A 23,829-nucleotide genomic window follows, 5' to 3' on the forward strand; every position below is an offset into this window, starting at 1 on the left:
AGTGACACGACCCGTAGCGAAGGTGCAAGAAATCCCAGAGGCGTAGAGCCCGGCGTTCGCCAAGAGCCTCTGCCCACCCCAACCCCAGCTTCCACAGCCTGGGGTCAAGCGGGGCGCTCCAAGCTGGGGCTGGGGCAGCCTCTCTGGGGTACGATGACCGAGGGGCGAACGCGGGCGCCGCAGCCACGCCCCTGCCCCCGGGCCCCAGACGGGCAGTCGCCAGGTCGACCCCGGGGGTACCCCGTCCCTTGCTTCCCTCCCCTACAAATCTACGAGTCCTCGGAGATGCTCAGGCAGAGGTGGCCGAGGAGAGGCCGCGGGATGAGGACGCGGAGCGCCACCGCCCCGCACCTGCCGAGGAGCCCCCGAGGTGCGGGGAGGGACCCCGGGGCGGCGCCTCTTTTGTCCTGCCGCCGCGGCGGCCCGGGCCCTGCGGGGCTGGGGGGGCCGGGGGGCGGCGGGAGAGCGGAGGGCGGGCCCTGGGCTCACGTGCTCGCCGCTCCGCTCTTAACCCGGCCCCGCCGCCCCGCCGGGATGGCCGCGGCCGGAGCGCACTGAACCCCGGCGCCGTCCCCGCCGCCCCCACAGCTCCGCGACCCCCGCCCGGCCCCGCGCCCCCCCTCCGGCTCCGCAGCCGGCGCCTCCCCACCCCCGTCCCTGCTCCCGCCCTCCCCGCGCCGCTCGCAGCCGCAGCCCCCGGACCGGGAGGAATGAGCGAGCCATGAGGCTGCTGCGGCGCTGGGCGTTCGCGGCTCTGCTGCTGCCGCTGCTCCCCCCGCCCGGTGAGTGACCCCCGCCCGGCCCCGGCGCCCCCTCCCTGCCCCCGCCCCGGGATGTGCGGCGCTTGCTGCTGCAGCCACCTTTTCCTGCAGTGCTCGGGGTGACAGCCGGTCCGGAGCGCGGGAGGGTAGGGGAGCGGGAGAGGAGGGAAGGTGCGTCCACCCACCTGTCCCCAGCTGGCCGGGCCCACCGCGTCCCTGCCCCTGCCGCCGACCGGCCAGCTCTGCAGGTCTCTGCGGGTTTGGGCGGATGGGGGGGGCAGTCGTGACGGTTGGGCGGGAGTGAAGCTCCTGGCCCCCTCCCCGCTGGCTCTTACCTCTGCAGGGCAGCCAGATCCTTCCACCCGGATCGCCCTAGGGCTCCAGGGGCCACACCACAGTGGGGGATGCGGCATGTCCACCCCATTCCCAAGTCTTCTGCCCCAGGGTGGGCAGCTGCCTGCAGCCATGGCCTTGTTTCCCCAGGTCTTGGGACCCAAGGTCCTGCTGGAGCTCTGCGATGGGGGGGCTTACCCCAGCTGGGGGGCCCAGGAGCCCCTGAGGTCACGGAACCCAGCCGTCTGGTCAGGGAGAGCTCCGGGGGAGAGGTCCGAAAGCAGCAGCTGGACACCAGGGTCCGCCAGGAGCCACCAGGGGGCCCGGTGAGTGGGGCTGGGTGGTGAGGCCAGGGGCTGAAGCAGGCCTCAGAGCCCCAAGGAGCCCACGGGGTAGCCAGGGCTGGAGCCCCCCTCAGCAGCTGCCCCGCAGGGTCCCCTTCCGTATAGTGGGCTATCAGGTGGGTGCTGGAGCCCACTGGTGGGGAGCACCAGGCCTGCCCAGCCCCAGGGCCCCCTCCCATTATTGCAGGGTCCCCTGTCCTCAGTGTTCAGGGACCCCTAATGCCTAGGTCTCAGGTCTGCTTTGGGTCAGCCTTCCAATGGCCCCCTGCTCTGCTCTGGCCAAAGCTAGTTGTTCTGTTCAAAACAGGGCTTGGATGGGGCAAGTTGGGGGCAGGGAGAGGCAGCCCAGATTCCAGTCAGGGATTAGGGCTCTCAGGTTCTCACCACAGCCACCTCAGTGGGCTTTCTTGGAACAGCTTAGTCCTTGCTTCTGCCTCAGTTTCCACACAGTGCCCAGATAGGCTTGTTGTTCTCCTTCCTGTCCTGGCTGAAGGTGGGGCCTTGGAAAATAACTCGAGGCCCCAAGCCATCTCTACCTGCCTGCCCACTGTCCCTTTCAGCTGCCAGGCCCCTCCTGCCTCCCAGAGGAAGGTTAGGCATGAAGGAGATTAATTGCAATTAATAATTAATTAATATCATGTGAATAATAATCACCCAGATGGAATATTCATTCAGCATGCCCCAGCGCTCCAAGAGCTGGAGCTGAAAGTGAGCCAGGCCAACAGGGCAGCAGAGGGCAGGTTGGCCGGCAAAGGCCTGGCACAAACAGGAGGTGTAGGGGAGAGACCCAGAGGAGGGGTACAACTGAGGCCTGGGAAGTTTTGGCAGCGGGGAGTGGTGGGAGGTAAATTGGGCTGGGCAGAGGGAGGAAGGAGGGAAACGGAGGCTAACATTACGGACATCTGTCAGACTGGCATCTGGCCCTGCCTAATGTACTTGGTTAAAAGCCCTTAAGGGAGGGGAGCAGAGGGGGATGCGGGGTGGTGCAGGGGTGGAGAATACTGATGAAATGGATGGAGCAGGAAGGGAGCATGCATAATAGATGTACCATCACTCAGGGCCGTGCAGAGGGGCAGGGGGAGGGGGCTAATGGTCCAAGGCCCGCGGGCACTGGGGGTGGGGTGGGGGGTGGAACCTGCCTTCAGCAACTGCCCAGGCTCCCTAGGAGGTATGCGGTCCCAGAGACGGGGATGGGGTGTCCTGGCTGCTGAGTCTGGCTGTCTTGCCTGGTGTCACTCCCTACTTGTGAACCGTGCACCCGGTGGTTACACTGTGGGGGAACTGATGGTCCGCCTGACTGCTGGGACTCTGGCTTATGCTTTAAGGGATGTGCAGATTGAGTCATGGGGATGTCACCGCAGGGAAAGGGAACAGAGTTGAGGAAAAGCCTGGAGTCAGGTAGGGATGAAAAGTCAGGTATTCCAACTGGACAGGTCACTCCTTCAGCCTGACCCTTTCTGAGCAGAGACAGAGGCGGCAAAGGGTAGGAGGTTCTGGGCTGTGGTGGTGTCTGCAGCTGCGTGGGAAGGTCAGGATGGGTGCAGTTGAACTGCTTGGGTTGGGGATCTCTCTGTTGTTCTGCAGGTGAGTGAGTGCATGTGAGGTGTGTATGTGATCCACCGATTCCAGATTCTTCTGAGGGGTGTCTGAGAGCCTGGGGGAGGAAATGGAGTTCCATGGATCTGCCGGGCAGTGATTATCTCCAATTTTGGGGTCTCTCTGGGACTGAGACTTCCTAGGGCCCTCATGGCAACCTCCTCAAGGGACTTGTTTGGGGACCTCTCTTATCTGTGCCTCAATTTCCCCTGAGGTACCAAAGCTGTGGACTTCTATGGGCCACTCTGCCAAGCTTTGTATGCACTCTACGTCACTTATTTCTCACAACTCTGTAAGGCTTGTAACTTTTGTGTGTGTGTGTGTGTGTGACGGAGTTTCGCTCTTGTTGCCCAGGCTGGAGTGCAATGGCGTGATCTCTGCTCACCCCAACCTCCACCTCCCGGGTTCAAGCAATTCTACTGCCTCAGCCTCCCGAGTAGCTGGGATTACAGACGTGCGCCACCATGCCTGGCTAATTTTTTGTATTTTTAGTAGAGATGGTGTTTCTCCATGTTGGTCAGGCTGGTCTCGAACTTCCTACCTCAGGTGATCTGCCCACCTCGGCCTCCCAAAGTGCTGGGATTACAAGCGTGAGCCACTGTGCCTGGCAGCTTGTAACTTTTGTCAGCCCCATTTTGCAGATGAGCAAACTGAGGCTCAGAGGGATGAAGTAAATTGCCCAAAGTCAATCAGATCTTAAGCAGTGGAGCTGGGAGTTTTCTCCACACCAGGGCACTTCCCAGTTCTGCCTCCAGGGCTCTCTGGATTTGGGTCCAGGAGGCAGTCTCCCAACTCCACCCAGAGCAAGGAGACAAAAAGACACATCCAGAATATTTTCCCCAATGGTAAGGAGATATGGCAAACCCTCAATCTCCCGCCTGGCATTTCTCCCTGGGGTTAGAGCGCTTTTGGCCTCAGAGCCACGGGGTCTGATGGTGGATCCAGTGTGGACTTGAGCCCGTGTGTGTCCTAGCCAGAAGTACCCAAGCCGGGCACTGCTTGGTTTTTGCCTTAACTTACTGCCCTGATTTGGAACTTCAAGCTTAGCTGGTGTGGAGCCGGCAGCAAGATCTCTGGTCATGTGTCGAGTCCAGGGGCACATGCTGGCTGACAGGGCCTGGGGCACTGAGCTGCTGTGGATTTGGGCAGGTCGTTTGACTTTTCTGAGCCCGTTTCCTGTTCCCTAAAATCAGGATGGTAACATATCTCAGTCCCACCTACTACCAGGAGGTGGTGATGGGAAAGAGCTTTACGTGCTGAGGATCCCTGGCTTGACAGGGGCGAGGGTGGGGGTGCGACTGGGACAGGGGAAGAGATACAGCGGCCAAGAAGGAATTAGAAGCTGGAGAAATTAGACCGGGTGCATTGGCTCACAGAGGCCAAGGTCAGGGGATTGCTTGAGACCAGGAGTTTGAGACTAGCCTGGGCAGCACAGTGAGACTCCCGTCTCTACCAAAAAAAAAAAAAAAAAATTACCCAAGCATGGTGATGCGCACCTGTAGTCCCAGCTACTTGGGAGGTTGAGGCTGCAGGATCGCTTGAGTCCAAGAGCTCAAGGCTGCAGTGAGCTATGGTTGCACCACTGCACTCCAACCTGGGCTACAGAGTGAGATCCTGTCTCACACAATACAACAACAACAACAAAAGAACAAGGTAGAGAAATTACAATTATTTACTAGGACTTTTTGGGGCAGGCACTCCTTTACGTGGAATTATTTAATCTTCATCAAAGCTCCCAGAGGTGGGGCTGTTATTCCCACCTCGCAGATGGAGAAACAGGCACAGAGAGGCAACGTAACTGCCCCAAGTGACACAGCACTTGAGCACAGAGTCAAGACTGATCCCCAAAGCAGGGCTCTCATCCAGCACGCTGCCACCTCTTGCTCAGGGCTGAAGGGAAAAGAGACACAGACGCACCCTTGCCCTCTCTCTGCCACTGCACTCAACCCCCTCACTTCTGTCCAGCCTGGAAGCAGGCTAGGCCTGAGGCCCAGAGAAGTCAGGGAGCTTCTGGGAGTACAGAAACCTGTGGTTCCAGGGGGCCTGCAGCTGAGGGGTGTGCAGGTCAGGCAAGACTACCGTGTACAGTTGGGCTGGTTGTTCACTGCACTAGGGTGACTGGGCAAGGGATAAGTGAGCTGAATGCAATCCGTGGGCTTATGGGGCCACATGCGTTCTGACTTGCAGGGGGACCCTGTTTTCTTTCTTTTTTTTTTTTTTTTAAAGACAGAGTCTCACTCTGTCACCCGGGCTGGAGTGCAGCAGCACGATCTCGGCTCACTGCAGCCTCTGCCTCCCAGGTTCAAGCAATTCTTGTGCCTCAGCCTCCCGAGTAGCTGGGATTATAGGCACGCGCCACCACTTCCAGCTAATTTTTGTATTTTTAGTAGAGACGGGGTTTCACCATACTGGCCAAACTGGTCTCGAACTCCTGATCTCAAGTGATCCACCCGCCTTGGCCTCCCAAAGTGCTGGAATTACAGGTGTGAGCCACCTTACCCGGTCTTGGGACCCCTTTTTCTGATTTGCACCAAGCTGCTGTGTGGGTTATTCCTGCTCCTGGGGAGACCCAGACTCCTTGGGAACAAGGAGAGGGCAGGACATGGGGAGGTGACTAGGGTCAGGGGTGAGGAGGTCGCAGACCTGGTACACAGAAGCTCATCTGAGCCAGCTAGGGAGGGGTGCCTCAGTCTCTGGGCTAAGCTCTTGTGAGAGCTGCCCAGGCCAGCATTTACTGGAAGCGCCACCCCAGAAGCCCTCCACGGTGGGCGTGTGCTGCAACAGTATTTGTGTTTTCTTCCTGCAGAAAGGTGGAGGGCAGTTGAGTAAGGCTCACCCCTAGCTCTTGAAGATGGGAGTCATGGACATGGTGCCACGGGGGGACCAGGGTCTGTGCCTGGGGCCCTGGTACCCCACTAGAGCCAAGGCCACGCTATAGTCTGTGCGGCCGAAGTTGCGGCTCTCTCCTGGGTTGGGGCAGATGGCTAGAAGCCAGGGCTAGGATTTTGCTGGGCCCAGCTTGTTCCCAGGGGCGAGGTGGGGGCATGAACTGAGCTCTGCCATGCTAGAGAGTTCCGCAGGCTCAGTTTTGGTGTGAGAGGCTGCACACTGTGGCTTTGAGGTGGCACAGCCTTAGTGCAGGTCCTGCTCCCCTGTTTCTGACTGTGTGACCTGAGCCAGCCACGCAGCCCCCTGAACCCCACCTTCCTCATTCATAAAATGGGGATGCTCATAGTCTCCACCTCTCAGGCTGCTGCGAGGACTCGAGATGATGAATGTCAGATGTCCAGCCCGAGATCTGGCAAAAGAGCCGATGGTCAACATCTCTGAGTGTCCGGACAGCGTGCTGGGCCCTGGTGCTGGCATGAGGGCTGGGTGCCAGAAACAGGAGCCAGGATATAGGGGTTACTTGTCAGGCTCAGGTTGGGGTCCAGGGGAGAAACCACATGAGCAGGACTCTGGCCTGTGGGCTTGGCCTTACCCAAGCAACCTCCTGGCTGCCTAGAGGAACCCAGCTGCCCAGAGTCTGTCCCCAGAGGGACTGATGACCCTGTAAGGAGGTAGCTCTGTTCTCAAAAATGTAGGTCAAATCCCATCATTGGAAATTTGTCTGGCTGTTCTCATTGTCTGGGAATCCCGCTGCCCTCTTGATAAATGGAGCACCCAACACATTGCTGGGGGTGGGTGGGGGGAGCTGGCAGGTGGGTGGGTGGGTGGGTGGGGGGTTTATCCCAGCTGGGACATACTCCCAGGTGGAGCTGCTGCCTCTCTGGCTCCTCCCCAGTCTGCAGCCACCCGGCCCACAAGGTGGTGGTGTCTCCTTGCGGGAGGGGATTCCAGAAAGATGTCCTCAGGTGAGACACCTGACAGGTAAATCACACCATCCACCCAGATCTGGAGCATAAGGCCACCATTCTGGCATGTCCCTGTCACAGTAGGTGATCCAAAGGAGTCGTTTATGCAGTTCCTCAAAGCCCTGTTCAGCTGGAACATTTACACTTCCTTCTTCTTATTATTATTATTGACCCTTATGATAACACATTTAAAAGAGCTTTTATTTAATCCTCACAGCAATCCTGGTTTTTCTTTTCTTTCTTTTTTTTTTTTTTTTGTAGGACAGTTTTTTGCTGTGTCGCCCAGGCTGGAGTGCAGTGGCACGATCTTGGCTCACTGCAACCTCCGCCTCCCGGGTTCAAGCAATTCCCCTGCCTCAGCCTCTCGAGTAACTGGGATTACAGGCACACGCCACCACACCCGGCTAATTTCTTTTTTGTTTGAGTAGAGACAGGGTTTCACCATGTTACCCAGGCTGGTCTCAAACTCCTGAGCTCAGGCAATCCGCCCACCTTGGCCTCCCAAAGTGCTAGGATTACAGGCGTAAGCCACTGCTCCTGGCCCAACAATTCTGTTTTACTGAGGGGAAAACTGAGGCCGGGGGCATGAAGCAGCTTATCTCAGGCCTTGCGATGCTTTTCCATTCAACGTGAGTGTTGAGCCCGTGGGTGGGGAAAAAAGCAGGCATGGCGCTTGCTCCAGGGAACTAAAGGTCACCCACCAGAAAAGCCAAATCAGTGATCAAAGAAGTGTATGTCTACTGTGTGCTTAAAGGCCCAGAGGTGGAGGGCACCAAAGCCCTGCATGGGTTGGCAGGTGCAGGCTGCGCAGATGAGGGTGGGGAGGAGAGGGAGGTCGGGACAGGAGTTCAAGGTCAGCGTGTGAAGGGCCGTGCCTGGAAGTGGTGGGGAGCAATGGTCTCCCTTCTTGAATTTCCTGGAGAATCCTAAGAATTTCCTGGAGCATTTGAGAATCCTAAGGCTCCCTAGTCTCCCCCTTCCTAAGACTGTGTGTCTGTAGGTCTGGGGCAGAGCCCAGGCACCTGTATTTGTGCTTCTGGGTCTTTGGCAGAATCTTTGCCTTTTTCTCTCTGCACCCCGCATCTGGTAGAGAGGACGAGGCACAGTCGCTCTGAAGCAGATGTCTAGGAGAGTGGGTGGGCCAGCCAGAGAGGAGCCTCGGGTGGAAGAGGTGGTCACCCCTGCCAGGCGGTCACAGCTGCTGTGGCAACACGAACTCCAGCCCCAGGGTAAGATCCAGCCCCACACCTCCCCAGCCACCCAGTCATGACCCTGGGCCAGTCACCTCCAGGTGTCTCCCTGAGCCTCATCCTGGCGTTTGTAAAATGAGGACCAGACAGCCTGGGCAGGTTGAGATCAAATGAGCTGGAGCATGTGAGAGCCTGGGCAGCCAGGGGAGCAAGAGATAAGTGCAGGGCACAGGGTCAGCTGAGGGCTGGCATGACCTCAAGACCAAAGGCCCCTCCCCCCAGGGATGGAGGGACAATGGGATGAGGTCAGAGGCAGGGCAGGGGCAGAAAGCAGGGCCAGGCAGGAAGCACAGTTTGGCTTTGATAGAGCATTGGCTTAGGCCAGACATGGAGGCTCAAGTCTGTAATCCCAGCACTTCGGGAGGCTGAGGCGGGAGGATGGCTTGAGCCCAGGAGTTCAAGATCAGCCTGGGCAACATAGTGAGATCCCATCTCTTAAAAAATTAATTAATTAATTTTTTAAAAAAGAACATTCGCTGGGCACGGTGGCTCACATTTGCAATCCCAGCACTTTGGGAGGCCAAGGGTGGATCACAAGGTCAGGAGTTCAAGACAAGCCTGGCCAAGATGGTGAAACCCTGTCTCTACTAAAAATACAAAAAATTAGCCGGGCGTGGTGGTGGGCACCTATAATCCCAGCTCCTCGGGAGGCTGAGGCAGAGAATTGCTTGAACTCAGGGGGCAGAGGTTGCAGTGAACTGAGATCGCACCACTGCACTACAGCCTGGGTGATAGAGCGAGACTCCATCTCAAAAAAAAAAAAAAAAAAAGAACATTGTGGCCTAAAGCTGGGTGGGCTTGGGGCGGTCTTGGGACTCTGTGCCAGCAGGAGTCCCCTCCCCACTCCCCAGGTGCCAGGGCCACAGAGATTCTGGGGACTGAGATAGGTTTGTGTGACTCGTCTCTTCCCTCAGACCAGGGACAGGGTTGTGTCCCCACATGGGGCCAGGCCAGGCAAACACGCCTTGGTATGTGGTCTCTCACTTTCTCCTACTGCCTTTGGGGGCTCTCCCAGCCCCCTCGTGGGCCACCTCCAGCCAGGCCCAGCCCCCAGCCCCAGCTGCCCCGGCACTGCCCCACGGGCTTATCTGGTCTGAGCCCTGTGTCCTGCTGGGCTCAGCTGCACCAGATGGCGAAGGGGTGAGAGCTCAGCAGGTGGCAGGAGGTGGTGGACAAGGAGGGTCCTAAGGTACCTGGCCTTGGTCCCCCATCAGCTGGGGCTTTCCCCAGAGTGGGGGCTGGCTTGGCCTCTGCAGAGAGGAAGCAGGCTCGATGGGGTGACTCGCAGACCTCCTGAGTGAGGGAGATTCTGTTGGTGCCAGGGCAGACTCTGCTGGAATCTCCAGGTCCAGGATGGTCCCACTACGTAGCCAACCTCCTGGCCTCACATCTGGGCTCATCTGACCATTTTCATTGGGAAAATCTGAGGCTCAGAGAGGTTTCTGGGTCATCCCTGGGGCTGCACAGTGAGAGAGCAGCATTGGGGCAAGGGGTCCGGCAGGCTGCTCCTCTAGGCAGCTGTGGAGGGGACTGGCATAGGGGCTTGTTGGTGGGGGGCAGATAGAACAAGCAGGAACAGTCCCAGGGGCAGGGGAAGGCCAGGATGGTTCAGGCCATGGGCCGGGAAGAGGATGTGGCGACTCCTTGTCTTTGACTTTCTATTTCGGGCTGATCAATGCTCTAGGGGCTCAGGATGGAATTGGGAGCCTTGGTCAGCCTGGAATAGGGTGAGTCGGTGTCCTTGGGGCACAGAGGTCTGCCCACCCAGGCCCTGGCTCTTGCCCCCCCACCCCACCCCCGCTATTCTCCCAGGACCTCTCGTGGACACTGGGCCCTCTTCCATTTTACTCCACCTTTGGGGTGAGACAGCCCTAGAAGCAGACTCCCTAGCTCCACCACTTTTTAGCTGTGTGACCTTGGGCAAGTTAGTCAGCCCCACTGTGCCTGTCCCCTATCTTTCAGATGGGAATGGCAGTAATCTATCCCATAGGGTTGCTGTGAAGATCAAACAGGGCAATACTCTTAGTGTTTAGACCAGGGCCCGGCACACAAGAAGTGCTTGGTAAAGATTAGCAGTGATGAGGTGGTTGAGGAGGAAGCCAACAAGGCACAGGCTATGGATTTCATGACCGCAACCTTGGGGCTTTCTTCCTTCCTGCAACCTGCCGTCCCCAGCACAAAGGCCAGGCAGCGAACAAAAGCCTCCCATTTGCAGGGCAGAGTGGGTGGCCCTCATGTTGGGGTCTGGAGTCAGTCTTCTGGAATGAACAAGGGGTGTGGAGAAGGCCCCAGCCCTGAGTCCTCTCAGCCCTTCCTGAGCCCTGGGGTTGCTGTGATCCAGGCGTCCTCAAGCGCCCAGGCCTGGGGGGCTGCCATCTTGCTTGGGCCTGGTGCGTTGCCGTGGCAACCTGGAGCCTCCAGCCCCACTGCACTCTGAAAAATTTATCAGGAAAACTTCCATGTTTAAAAATTAACCATGGGATTGAAATATTAAAGATGAGCTGCTTTGGGCGAGGCAGAGGGCAATGGATGTGGGGGTAGAGGAGCCAAGTCCTTCCTCCCAACAGGATGGCACCTGCCTGTCGCCCAGTTTCCGGGGGCCCAGCCATCCATTCCCACCCACTTGCCCCTGTCCGAGGCCTCCTATGTAGATGGAGGCTGGGGCCAGGGTAGGGGGACAGGCAGCGAGGGTCCTGCCTCCCATTTCCTGTTTGTCCCTTTCCCATGATACTCCTGGGGCCCTCCCGTTACTCTGCCTGATGGTGGGGTGCCCCTCACCGGCCAGGAGGGCATAATGAGGCAGAGGGCTGGCCGGGCTGCCCCTCTCCATCCCGGCTGCACCTGCAGCCCAGCCCCAGAGAGGATGCGCAGGTGCCCGGGCTCAGAGGGCAGAAAGGGGGCTGTGCCCAGGGCTGAGCACTCCTGCCTCTGCCCACTAGTAAAGGAGCGGGGTCGTGGAGGAAGAGGAGCTTGGGCAAAGCATCTTGCCCCCAAATCAATGGTCCCCTCAGCTGCTAGGGCTGGCCGCCCCCTCCCCAGGGCTACTGTTTGTCTCGGGGTCCCCCCGACTCCCACCTTCAGGCCTCCCTGGGTTGACTCCCCCTCTGCCCTCCCCCCAATGCCAGCCTGTCCACCTGGCCCAGGTGAGTTTCGTCATCCCAGCCTTCAACTCAAACTTCACCCTGGACCTGGAGCTGAACCAGTGAGTGTGGCCTGGAGCCCAGGAAGAAGGGCAGTGGTGGGGCGGGGGAGGCATGGCTGGGGCCTGGCTGCTGGGGGTCTGGGGGTCGGGCCCGGGCAGAGGGGACCTGGATCCTGACCTGAGGCGAGCCTCAAGCCCAACCTCACCTCGCCCGTGACCCCCTTCCTGCTGCCCCCTCTGTCTCAGCCACCTCCTCTCCTCACAATACGTGGAGCGCCACTTCAGCCAGGAGGGGACAACCCAGCACAGCACGGTGAGTGCCTCTGCAGGGGACCGGGGCCGGGGGTGGAAGGGAGGTGCTGTTTCTGTGGTTCTGTGGTCACAGGTGTAGGGACAGGTGGCTGCTGGAGATGGGATCCTGGGCCTGGCCTCTCGGCACCTTCCCTCTTTCCCCACCCGGGAGGCTTTGAGGGTGGACAGTGGGCAGCTTGAGTGCATAGGGCCCTGAGCTCCCCTCACTTGGCCCCAGAGCTCTGACTCCCAGCCAGCCCACCTGCCTTGCATGGGGCCTACAGGGACACTTGTTCCTAGCAGGCTGCCAGGAATCCCCCTCTCCAGACTCTTCTGAGAGGGGCAGCTGAGGAAAGGCCCTTCTTACTCAGTATCAAGGCCCCAAAAATCCCAGCTGCCTGGGACACCAGGGTCCCAGCCCTGAAGGCTCTAGAGCCTGAAAATGAATGAGTGTCTATAAATAGCCTGTCTCACCCCCCCACCCCCCCACCGCCTGTTCAGTAACTGGAGCACAAGTAATTCTGCAGGAGGCAGAGCTGGAGGGGGAGGGTGCCACTGGTCCCCCCAGACCCAACCCCCGAGTCTGGCCAGGAGGACACATGCTGCCCATCACTCCTCAGCCAACCACAGGCCCAGGGGCGCCCTGGGAGGCAGTGCATGAGGTTATGTGTGATGTTAGGGGCGAGTACATGATTAAATGAGGTAATATATGGTTAGTGCCAGAGCAGTGCTGGGTACATGGTAGGTGCTAAATAAAAGTTGCCTGTTATTCTCAAAGGAGTCTGATGTCTTCCCCAGCCCCAGCAAATGGCTAAGAACCCATGCTGTAGGCCAGGCTCCTATAATCCCATCACTGGGAGGCCGAGGTGGGCGGATCACCTGAGGTCAGGAGTTCGAGATCAGCCTGGCCAACATGGTGAAACACCATCTCTACTAAAAATACAAAATTAACCGGGTGTGGTGGTGCATGCCTGTAATCCCAGCTACTCGGGAGGCTGAGGCAGGAGAATTGTTTGAACCCGGGAGGCGGAGGTTGCAGTGAGCTGAGATCAAGCCATTGCTCTCCAGCCTGGGCAACAAGAGCGAAGCTCTGTCTCAAAAAATAAATAAATAAATAAATACAAAAATTAGCTGTGTGTGGTGGCACATGCCTGTAATCCCAGCTACTCAGGAGGCTGAGGCTGAGGCATGAGAATGGCTTGAACCCAGGAGGCAGAGGGTGCAGTGAGCCAAGATCACACCACTGCACTCCAGCTTGAGCGACAGCGAGACTCTGTCTCAAAAAACAAACAAACAAACAAACAAACAAAAAAAACAACCATTGCTACAGTCCAGCTTCCTCATTTTATAGATGAGGTGAAGGAGGCCCAGAGGTTCCTAACCCCAGAGGGCTAGGAACTTGCCCAGGGTGGCACAGCAAATTAGAAGCACCAACCACCTAGAAACAGGCTCCAGAGCTCCAGGCATACCCGGGAATTGTGGCCACCTGCACGCAGGGCAGCTTCAGTGGCCCCCAAAAAGGCTGGAGGCCCGTTGGCTGCCCCTGGCCTCATGCCAGCGTTATGCTCACTGTTCTGCTCCTTCAGGGGGCTGGAGACCACTGCTACTACCAGGGGAAGCTCCGGGGGAACCCGCACTCCTTCGTCGCCCTCTCTACCTGCCAGGGGCTGCGGTGAGTATGGGGAGGGGCCGGGCAGCTGGGAGAAGCCTCTGGCCCAGGCCTGGGGACGGAGGGGAACTGCGCCTCTCTCTCCACAGTGGGGTCTTCTCTGATGGGAACTTGACTTACATCGTGGAGCCCCAAGAGGTGGCTGGACCTTGGGGAGCCCCTCAGGTAAGCCCCACACAACCCCTTGCCGTCCTCTCTGGTGGCCCTGCCAAGCTTGTCCCAACAGCTGTTGCTGCCACCTCTTCCTCCTCCTCCCTCAGTAACCCCAGCCTCACTGCCCTCTTCAGTGGCCCCAGCTCTGGTTCCCTCCCTCCTGTGCCCCAGCTCCCCCTGTGCCCCAGCTCCCCCTGTGCCCCCAGCTCCAATGTCCCCTCTGTCCCGTAAGTGACCTCCCATTGGGCTCCAATGTCCTTTGCCCCTGTCTCTCAGGGTGCCCCCAGGTCTTGACCCCGGAATCTGAGCATCTGGGAGATCAGATCCGACATGGGAGCCGTGGCCAGTTCTGGGTCACCCCAGGGTGGGGTGGAGGCGAGGGCTGGATCTGGCCCCCCCAAGTGGGCCTGGAGCAGACCCAGTTGGCACCCCAAGAACTAATTTCCCCTCATTGCAGGGACCCCTTCCCCACCTCGTTTACCGGACCCCTCTCCTCCCAGATCCCCTCGGATGCAGGGAACCAGGTAAGGGAGGAAAGGGGGGGTGGGGAGGGGCCGGCTGTGCCCCCCTCACCTGCCCCTCCCCACAGGCTGCCTGTTTGCTGTGCCTGCCCAGTCGGCTCCTCCAAACCGGCCGAGGCTGAGAAGGAAAAGGCAGGTACGGGGGCCCGCACAGACCTCGGGCTGCAGAGACCTCGGGCTGCAGAGACCTCGGGCTGCAGAGAGACCTCAGGCCGTGGCCCAGAGCAGGAGGGCACCCTCGTCTATGGCTGGGGCGAAGGAGGGCTCAGATGGATGTGGCTGGGGGCCAGGGACGGTGTCTGGGAGAAGCCCCCACCCCTTCCCTAATGCTGGCATCTACAGAGGCCCCATCCTGGGCAAACCGAGGCTGCCTGCACTCATTCCAAAGCTGAGGAGGGACAGGACCCTCTGCCAGTGGGGAGCTGGCACTGTCCCTGGCTGGAGTCCAGACCCCCCCATCCCTACCGAGTCTGTTCCTGGCTTGGCCATGAGATCAGTCAGACATGGAAGGGACTGATTCCAAGTGCCCACCCACCCCCCAGGTCCGCCGGGGCCACCCTACAGTGCACAGTGAAACCAAGTATGTGGAGCTAATTGTGATCAACGACCACCAGCTGGTGAGTGCCAGGGCAGGGATGGGGGGTGACACTGGGAGGCCCCCGAGGAGCCTCGCCCTCCTCCCATTCTTGTCTCTCCCAGTTCGAGCAGATGCGACAGTCGGTGGTCCTCACCAGCAACTTTGCCAAGTCTGTGGTGAACCTGGCCGATGTGGTAAGCAGCTCTCCCTCCCTCCCTTCCCTCCTCCTCATGCCACCCACCCCACCACACACATTAGAGGGCACTGTCAGCCCCTGGCTCCCACTTCCTGGAGACAACCGACAGGCCCTCCTCCAGCCCTGGCCCCAACACCCACTCCCACCCTCCAGCCCCCTCATCTTCTCCCCAGATATACAAGGAGCAACTCAACACTCGCATCGTCCTGGTTGCCATGGAAACATGGGCAGATGGGGACAAGATCCAGGTGCAGGATGACCTCCTGGAGACCCTGGCCCGGCTCATGGTCTACCGACGGGAGGGTCTGCCTGAGCCCAGTGATGCCACCCACCTCTTCTCGTGAGTCCCCCACCCCGCACCTCCTGCCAGCCTCTGCTAGTTGCTACAGTGCTTAGAGTTACTTAATACCTGCCCTGTGCCGGGTGCTCCTCTCAGAGTCTGGGGACTGGGCTCACCTTGCACCTGCCACCTACCCCCAGCCACATGCAACAGCTGGGCATCATCCCCTGAATCTGAAGTTGATGCCCTTGTCTTAGCCCTGGTGGTCCTCTTCTGCCTCTCACTTCCCCTTAGTTCCATCTTTCCCCTTTCAAACTGTCCCAGCATCCCTTCCTCAGGGACCCAGTGCCCTGGTAGGGAAAAAAATCTAATAAAAGGGCCTTGCAACTAGAGATGATCTGCTGGGAGCCTCTCCTTTGCCTTATGGGCAAAAGAACCCAAGGAGGGGCCAGGTGCGGTGGCTCATGCCTGTAATCTCAGCACTTTGGGAGGCCAAGGCGGGTTGATCATTTCAGGTTACGAGTTTAAGACCAGCCTGGCCAACATGGTGAAACCCCATCACAAAATACAAAAATTAGCCACGTGTGGTGGCATGCACCTGTAGTCCCAGCTACTCGGGAGGCTGAGGCAGGAGAATCGTTTGAACCCAGGAGGTGGAGATTGCAGTGAGCTGAGATGGTGCCATTGTGCTCCAACCTGGACCACAAGAGTGAAACTCTGTCTCAAAAGGAAAAAGAAAAAGAAAAAGAAAAAAAAGAACCCAAGGAGGTGGGGAAGGTTCTTGCCTGGGGTCCCAAGGCTGATGTAAAGGGCCAGGCTCACCTCCCGAGGAAGGACTCTAGTGTGAGGGGCTCCCCAAGGCCCCACCACCACCCGGGGAGCCACTGGGGAGGACAGGAGGCCATCCTGACAGCGCACTCCCTTCCAGGGGCAGGACCTTCCAGAGCACCAGCAGCGGGGCAGCCTACGTGGGGGGCATCTGCTCCCTGTCCCGGGGCGGGGGTGTGAACGAGGTGAGCAGTGAGGAGACATGGCTGGGGTGGCGGCTGAGGGAAAGGGGCTTCAGGGGCACCACGTGCCTGTTGGAAGATGTAGACATCTGTGCCCCATCTTCCCCACCCCCAGTACGGCAACATGGGGGCGATGGCCGTGACCCTTGCCCAGACGCTGGGACAGAACCTGGGCATGATGTGGAACAAACACCGGAGCTCGGCAGGTATCCGCCCCCGGAGGCCCCCGTGTGGCCTACGCCCAGCAGCTCTGGAACGGGAGGGTGTCAGTGGGAGGGGTGGTCCTTGGCCTCCCTCATATCCGCCTGGCTCACCCCTCAGGGGACTGCAAGTGTCCAGACATCTGGCTGGGCTGCATCATGGAGGACACTGGGTGAGTTCTTGGGGACAAACCGGGGGAATGTCTTGGGCGAGGGGAGTCTTAGAGCGAGCATTGTTTGGCAGTCTGGACCAGGGGGCTCAAGAGGCCCAGCTCACAGAACCACTCAGGATGCCAAGAAGCCCAGTTTTCCGCAAACACTGCCCCGGGAGACCCAGATTTCCCTGCTGGGACACCAAAACCGGCCAGGCTGCAGTGCGCATCGTGGCCACTGGGCGCCGCCCAAGCCTCGCATGGAGACACCTTCCCTCCAGCGCGGCTGCGAGTCCCCAGGTTCAGCAGAGGGGACGGGAGCGACAGGGACAGGCGGGAGGATTCTGGTGCAATCCCGGGGCAGATCCTCCGCCTCCTCGCGATGGTGACCAAGTCCCCCCGTGTACCCCCTCCCCAGCCTTGAGAGGGGTGAGGGTGGGTTGGAGGGGAGCAGCCAGCAGCACCTCCCCTCGCCCTATCCAGGTTCTACCTGCCCCGCAAGTTCTCGCGCTGCAGCATCGACGAGTACAACCAGTTTCTGCAGGAGGGTGGTGGGAGCTGCCTCTTCAACAAGCCCCTCAAGGTACCAGCCCCGCGGCGGGGATCATGGGAGCGGGCCCTGGGCGGGGTCCGGGCCAGACTCCCGACGTGTCCTCCCGGTCCAGCTCCTGGACCCCCCAGAGTGCGGGAACGGCTTCGTGGAGGCAGGGGAGGAGTGCGACTGCGGCTCGGTGCAGGTGAGCGGTGGTGCGGGCGCCAGGTGGGGGAACCGGGATGCGGGGGTGGGCACGAGGGAGCGTCCGAGTGGGAGGATTAGGGCTTGCCCGCCTCCTTCCCCTTATCCCGCGTCCCTCAGGAGTGCAGCCGCGCAGGTGGCAACTGCTGCAAGAAATGCACCCTGACTCACGACGCCATGTGCAGCGACGGGCTCTGCTGTCGCCGCTGCAAGGTAAGCAGGACCGGCCGGGAGGCGGGGCCCGGACGCAGGAGGAGCGATTGGAGGCCTTCAGATAAGGGGCGGGAGCTAGGGAGGGAAGCGGAGCCTTCGGGGACGAAGGCCTCTGGGGCAGGGCTTGATGCGAAGACAGCGCCAATGGGGAGCAAGGGGCGGGGATGAAGGATGTTGAAGGCGGGGCTACGAGGAGCGGGAAGGGAAGGCTGCCCAGAATCAAGGAGGGGCGGGAACGTGGGCGAGCTTGGGGGCGGTGCTGAGTGCGTTGGGAGCGAGGTGGGGAGCGTCTAAGAGGTGGTGGGAGCAGGGAAATAAGAACGGGCCTGAAACGGGGCCCTGGGGAGCTGGAGGGCCCGGGGATGTGGGGGCCCAGGGAGCGGGGGGCCTGGGGAGGGCAGGGCCGAGGCATCCATCCTGCCTGACCCGGGAAGCGCGTCTCTTCCCTAGTACGAGCCACGGGGTGTGTCCTGCCGAGAGGCCGTGAACGAGTGCGACATCGCGGAGACCTGCACCGGGGACTCTAGCCAGGTCCGCCCGGCCCCGCCGTCCTGTGGACCCCTGGGCGAGGCAACCCCTACCCTTGTCGATTTGGTTTTCCCGGACGAGTGCTCAGCACTCCCCTCCTCTCCACAGCTGGCATCGACCCCCACTGATCAGACTCAGTTTTCTTATCTGAGAAAGCGGTTCTTCATGTTCCTGGCCTTGTTCCTTCAATCATTAAACCAGAATGTATTGTCTGGCTGGTATTCCCAGCGCCTGGCCCGGTGCCTGGTGTAGGTTAGGGATCAGAGTAGATGATAATATTAGTTAACATCTATGACAACCTAATTACATGCCGGGCATTTATCTCCCAGCCCTACGACGGAGGGAGGCTGGAGCGGCTCTGGGGCTTGCAAATCCGTGTGGTCTGGGTCCAGAACCAGACAGATCGCTTGTCCTAGGCGTGGAAGAGCCCTGTGGCATGAGCCCCCAATGGGGGGCACTTGGTACCCCAGCATTCCTCCCTGGGGCAGCCCTCAGCTCCAGTCCTGGGGCTGCTCCGCTCAACCCCACCCCTCTCTCCACAGTGCCCGCCTAACCTGCACAAGCTGGATGGTTACTACTGTGACCATGAGCAGGTATGATGGTTGCCCCCCGAGCCTGGGATTCAGGGCAGTCTCTTGTCTCCACTCTGACCACTCAGCATCTCCATCCCTTGTCTCTTAATTCTTGGACTCTCAGGGCCGCTGCTACGGAGGTCGCTGCAAAACCCGGGACCGGCAGTGCCAGGCTCTTTGGGGCCATGGTGAGTCTGGCTAGGGCTGGGAGTGGGGACTCCAGAGGACCCAGAGCTGAGAGGCTGGGGAGAGTGGGTTCCAGCTGAACAGGCCCCCAAGTGTGTAGCTCCCCAGGATCTCAGGGACCCAGGCAGAGTGTGGGAGATGCAGGCCTGAGGTCTTGGGGTGGGTCCTGGGGCACGTGGGGTCACTTGGCATCCTCTCCCCACAGCGGCTGCTGATCGCTTCTGCTACGAGAAGCTGAATGTGGAGGGGACGGAGCGTGGGAGCTGTGGGCGCAAGGGATCCGGCTGGGTTCAGTGCAGTAAGCAGTGAGTACTGAGGCTCCCAGAGGGCCTTTCAGCTCCAGGGCAGGTGTGAGACTTTTCAGAGATGGGGCAGCAGGTTCTCCCAGGAGGAGCCTGTTAGTCCCAATGGGCGGGCATGTGGCAAATCAGGTGGCAGGGTGCAGGGTGAGGGCAGATTAGAGTTCAGTAGTTGAGTCTGAGGTCAAACTTGGGCTCACTGTCTCTATGTGCCCCAACAGGGACGTGCTGTGTGGCTTCCTCCTCTGTGTCAACATCTCTGGAGCTCCTCAGCTAGGGGACCTGGTGGGAGACATCAGTAGTGTCACCTTCTACCATCAGGGCAAGGAGCTGGACTGCAGGTGCTGGCCAGGACCAAGACTAGGGAGGGGAGGTTGCAGCTGTGCTGGGGGTGAGGAGACAGGGGGCTGAGGCTGGCTGTGTCACTTCCCCAGGGGAGGCCACGTGCAGCTGGCGGACGGCTCTGACCTGAGCTACGTGGAGGATGGCACAGCCTGCGGGCCTAACATGCTGTGCCTGGACCATCGCTGCCTGCCAGCCTCTGCCTTCAACTTCAGCACCTGCCCCGGCAGTGGGGAGCGCCGGATTTGCTCCCACCACGGGGTGACTGCCTGGAGCCCGGGATGGCGGGAGAAGCTTACAAGAGGGGACAGGCCCCTGCTCACCTCTCCTGGCCCTGCCCTGCCTCTAGGTCTGCAGCAATGAAGGGAAGTGCATCTGTCAGCCAGACTGGACAGGCAAAGACTGCAGTATCCATAACCCCCTGCCGACGTCCCCACCCACGGGGGAGACGGAGAGATATAAAGGTGAGGCTGGAGCTGGCCGAGGGGGGTCTGTCTGTCCCGCTCTCTATGCCTGTCCTTGCCAACTAAGCCCTGCCATCCTCCCCAGGTCCCAGCGGCACCAACATCATCATTGGCTCCATCGCCGGGGCTGTCCTGGTTGCAGCCATCGTCCTGGGCGGCACGGGCTGGGGATTTAAGTAAGAGACACACACACCCTGTGCCCCCTGGCATCCTTGAGGGGGGATCAGAACCCCTGCTGGTGAAGCTGAGGGGCCCTCCCTGAAAACTCAACTAAACCAGAGCTCACACGTCATAGGTGCAAGTAGCCTGCAGGGCTTAACATTTAGAAACTAGGAGATTTTAGGCTGGATGAGGTGGCTCACGCCTGTAATCCCACCACTTTGGGAGGCCAAGGCAGGCGGATCACCTGAGGTCAGGAATTCGAGACCAGTCTGGCCAACATGGTGAAACCCCATCTCTATTAAAAATACAAAAATTAGCCAGCCATGGTGGTGCGCACCTGTAATCCCAGCTACTTGCGAGCCTGAGGCAGAGAATTGCTTGAACCCGGGAGGCGGAGGTTGCAGTGAGCTGAGATCGCGCCATTGCACTCCAGCCTGGGTGACAGAGCAAGACCGTGTCAAAAAAAAAAAAAAAAAAGAAAAGAAAAAGAAAAAGAAAGAGAGAAAGAAAAGAAAAGAGAAAAGAAATCAAGAGATTTTACACTAGCAATTCGGATTTCCAGCTCTGGAAACATGAAAAGGTTGAGGCCCAGCGTGCCTCTAAGCATCCTCGAATAGCCACAGAGTGGAGCTGGGCAGGGGCCGCCCAAGCCAGGCATGTGTCCTCCGGTCCCCAGTCCCCACCCAGCCTATAATGCTTTGTGCGTGTCTAAGTTTGGGGTTCTTGTGCTGGTCTAACCCCCTTAATGTGCAGAGGAGGAACCCACGGCCCAAAGTCACATGATTGAGTTAGTGGCAGAGTCAGAACTGGAACCGGGATGCATTTTTGTGGGTGCCCTGGGTAATTCTCCCTGGCCCTTACATTAGTGTCCAGACCCCGAGGACCCTGGCCCCGCTCTGGGGCAAGGGGTCGCATGGCAGCCAAAGGCCCCTCCCTGAGAGAAGCAAAAGGTCAGATGTCTCCTTTTCCTCTCCCCTTCCACCATCCTCCCCCTGCAGAAACATTCGCCGAGGAAGGTACGACCCGACCCAGCAGGGGGCAGTGTGATGCCGGCCACGTCATCCCTCCCGCTGTCCTTGTCTCCATCTCATTCGTCACCCCGCGTTCTGTTGATGGGGAGCGGGGGCTGATTCCCCCACCCCTGCTGCCAGGCTGTCCCGGCAGGGGTGGGAGAGCCTCGCTCGGGGAAGAAGGTCCCAGCTGCCCTCACCCTCGCCCGCTCAGGCCACGTCCTTCTCGACTGCCCTGCTGCGGCCAGGCCCTCCCCCGCCACCAGGTGGAACTGGAGCTGCGCCCCTGGCAGTCCCCATCCCCAGGAGGGCCCTCCCTGTGCGTCCCATCTGTTTTGTCTTCCATGTCACCACTGTCTGACCTCCCGCAGATCCCTTCCCTGGCCAGCCTGTGACTTACCGCCTGCCTCCAGGGCCCAGCACTGAGCTCCGGGGCCCTGCTGGGGGGCTCTCCCCATGGCCCCTGCTCACGTCCTCCCCTGATGCCCCCTCTCCGTTCCAGGTCCGGAGGGGCCTAAGTGCCACCCTCCTCCCTCCAAGCCTGGCACCCACCGTCTCGGCCCTGAACCACGAGGCTGCCCCCATCCAGCCACGGAGGGAGGCACCATGCAAATGTCTTCCAGGTCCAAACCCTTCAACTCCTGGCTCCACAGGGGTTTGGGTGGGGGCTGTGGCCCTGCCCTTGGCACCACCAGGGTGGACCAGGCCTGGAGGGCGCTTCCTCCACAGTTCCCCGCACACCTCCTGCGGCTCAGCCTTGCACACCCACTCCCCCGTGTGAATGTAGCTTCCACCTCATGGATTGCCACAGCTCAACTCGGGGGGGCCTGGAGGGATGCCCCCAGGCAGCCACCAGTGGACCTAGCCTGGATGGCCCCTCCTTGCAACCAGGCAGCTGAGACCAGGGTCTTACCTCTCTGGGACCTAAGGGGACGGGGCTGACATCTACATTTTTTAAAACTGAATCTTAATCGATGAATGTAAACTCGGGGGTGCTGGGGCCAGGGCAGATGTGGGGATGTTTTGACATTTACAGGAGGGCCCAGAGAAACTGAGGCGTGGCCATCCCCCAGACCCTCCCCCGGGATGACCACACCCGGAGTCCTGTCACTGAGCACAGGCAGGGGCTGGGCATCCCAGCTTGCCCTCGCTTAGCCCCGCTGAGCTTGGAGGAAGTATGAGTGCTGATTCAAACCAAAGCTGCCTGTGCCGTGCCCAAGGCCTAGGTTATGGGCACGGCAACCACATGTCCCAGATCGTCTCCAATTCTAAAATGACCGTCCTGCTGTCCCTGTCAGGACACATGGATTTTGGGGGGGGTGGTTCTAGAAAATATAGTTCCTGTAATAAAATGGCACCTTCCCCCTTTCAAGAAGGGTGATTCTGGGGCCAACTCAGGGTTTAGGTGCCCCCTGGTGTGGCCTAGATGTCCCCACCTGGGCCATCTTTCTGGGGAGGACTCTCCCAGGTAGGGAAGGCCAGAGGTGGCCCAGTGCCTGAAGGGTTAGGGTCTCTGCCTGGGATGTGCAAGAGGAAGTAAGAAAGGGAGGTCTCATGGATGATCCTAGGCTGCTAGAAGTCCTTAAGGCCCCATCAAGTCCATTCCACTCCCTACCCCCATTCCAGGGCCGAGTAGTAAGTTTACAGATGTTTCCCCCATTACGTGCCCCCACCCATCCCTGCTTCAGGGAGCCTGAGAGCCAGGCAGAGCCAGGCACAGCTCCTCAGTCTTCTCACACAGTCCTGCCAGTGGCCTTCCCTCATGAGCCTTGCTTGGGAGGGTGGAGCACTGGCTCCTTGACCCTAAAAGGTAGCTGGCAGGGGCAAGATGGGGGCCAGCTACCTAATGGATGAAAGCCACAAGTGAATACAGTTCTTGTCACCAGGGTTGCCCTGCCCTCACTCGGCAGGGAGTTCTGACACCCCAGGGCCTGTGAGCTGCCTGCTTGAGCCCCTGTTTCTGGGGCACCTTGGAGGAGACGCTGTGGAGGGCATCGCTCCCTGTTTATTCACACCACCCTCAGGGGCAAACAGGCCTGGGACCCGCTGACACCATTTTGGGTAGCTGGATGCACCCGACAGCAGTGGGGTCCGCACACTGAGCTCCAGCTGGCACTGCCCACTCAAGGGCTGAGTGGAGGGGCCCCTCCGGCCAGCTCTGCTCCACCAGCCCTGCAAGCTGATGCGGGGCGGGGGAAGGGCTGGGTGTTGCACTATTGCTGCGCTGCCTTAAGGCATCTGTCCTCTGGTGGTGCACCCGTGCACGCAGGTACAGTGCATCTGGGCACAGCTTTTGGATCCACACCTCTGCACAAGTGTGAATACCTCTGCACACATGGGCATATCTGTGTGTGCTCTTGTATATGGGGTGGGGAACATGAGGCTTCCTGTGACCAGTCCACCCTGGCTCCCAGCTGTCTGTATCCTTCTGCCCCGCCCTGGCGAGTGTCTACCCTGGCGGAACCCAGGGAGGAGTGGAGGCTGCCTCTGCCTGGGCCTCCACACAGCATCCTGTACATACGCCACCTGGGCTGGGGGTGGGGAGGCAGGGCCAGGAGCATCGATTAAAGATCACATCCTGGGGCTTCCAGGGAGCTCACACCAACCTTGCGTCTCTCTCCTGTCTGTGAATGGCCATGCTGTGACTTGTCCCCTCCCTGACGCCTCTGGCTCGGGAGGGAACATGACAACTGGGGTGCTGGAGGCGGGAAGGGAGCGCGCCCAGGACCAGCTCCATTCATGGTGAGGAAACAGGGTGGAGGCCTGGCCCTCCCGCTTCCGCTTCCTCGCTTCCTCCTGGGCTCTTCCATCAAAGACAGCTGTGCGCCTCCTCTGGCTCCAGCAAAGCAGGAGGCCAGGCGAGTAGGAAAGCATTTTCCCAAAAGTCGGGAGACCCAACTTCTCTTTTATGGCTGAAGCCAAAGAAGCCTCTCCTCACTTCCCAAAAGATTCCAGAACGCTGGACAAAACCATGAGCCTGTCTGGTCC

General features: G+C 59.7%; 1 protein-coding gene across 4 annotated transcripts; it reads left to right on the plus strand.

The window, feature by feature from the left end:
- The first annotated feature begins 526 nt into the window (after positions 1–526).
- ADAM11 (ADAM metallopeptidase domain 11) lies at positions 527–23,446 on the plus strand. Of its 4 annotated transcripts, XM_054457432.2 has the most exons (27): positions 527–782; positions 1,245–1,420; positions 11,264–11,340; positions 11,527–11,593; positions 13,158–13,243; positions 13,330–13,405; positions 13,851–13,917; positions 13,983–14,050; positions 14,457–14,531; positions 14,614–14,685; positions 14,861–15,027; positions 15,896–15,980; positions 16,093–16,183; positions 16,299–16,350; positions 16,813–16,912; positions 16,995–17,066; positions 17,186–17,278; positions 17,729–17,809; positions 18,349–18,399; positions 18,503–18,566; positions 18,770–18,869; positions 19,085–19,204; positions 19,298–19,466; positions 19,555–19,669; positions 19,755–19,845; positions 20,830–20,847; positions 21,344–23,446. In XM_054457432.2, the coding sequence occupies exons 1-27, from the start codon at positions 722–724 to the stop codon at positions 21,357–21,359; spliced, it is 2,310 nt and encodes a 769-aa protein (XP_054313407.1). In that variant the 5' UTR covers positions 527–721; the 3' UTR covers positions 21,360–23,446. The 4 variants fall into 4 exon arrangements, with proteins under 4 accessions (XP_054313407.1, XP_054313406.1, XP_054313408.1 ...); XM_054457431.2 differs by having other exon boundaries at positions 20,830–23,446; XM_054457433.2 differs by lacking the exon at positions 20,830–20,847.
- The last annotated feature ends 383 nt before the right edge of the window (positions 23,447–23,829 follow it).

The sequence above is a fragment of the Pongo pygmaeus genome, chromosome 19 (assembly GCF_028885625.2).
Source record: "Pongo pygmaeus isolate AG05252 chromosome 19, NHGRI_mPonPyg2-v2.0_pri, whole genome shotgun sequence".
NCBI lineage: Eukaryota > Metazoa > Chordata > Mammalia > Primates > Hominidae > Pongo > Pongo pygmaeus.

Excerpts from the sequence above, each read along its gene's own strand:
- ADAM11 (XM_054457431.2), top strand. The coding sequence starts at position 722 with ATGAGGCTGCTGCGGCGCTGGGCGTTCGCGGCTCTGCTGCTGCCGCTG. Across the intron at positions 13,244-13,329 it reads TCTACCTGCCAGGGGCTGCG|TGGGGTCTTCTCTGATGGGA; the intron begins GTGAGTATGGGG and ends CTCTCTCCACAG. Across the intron at positions 19,205-19,297 it reads GGCAAGGAGCTGGACTGCAG|GGGAGGCCACGTGCAGCTGG; the intron begins GTGCTGGCCAGG and ends TCACTTCCCCAG.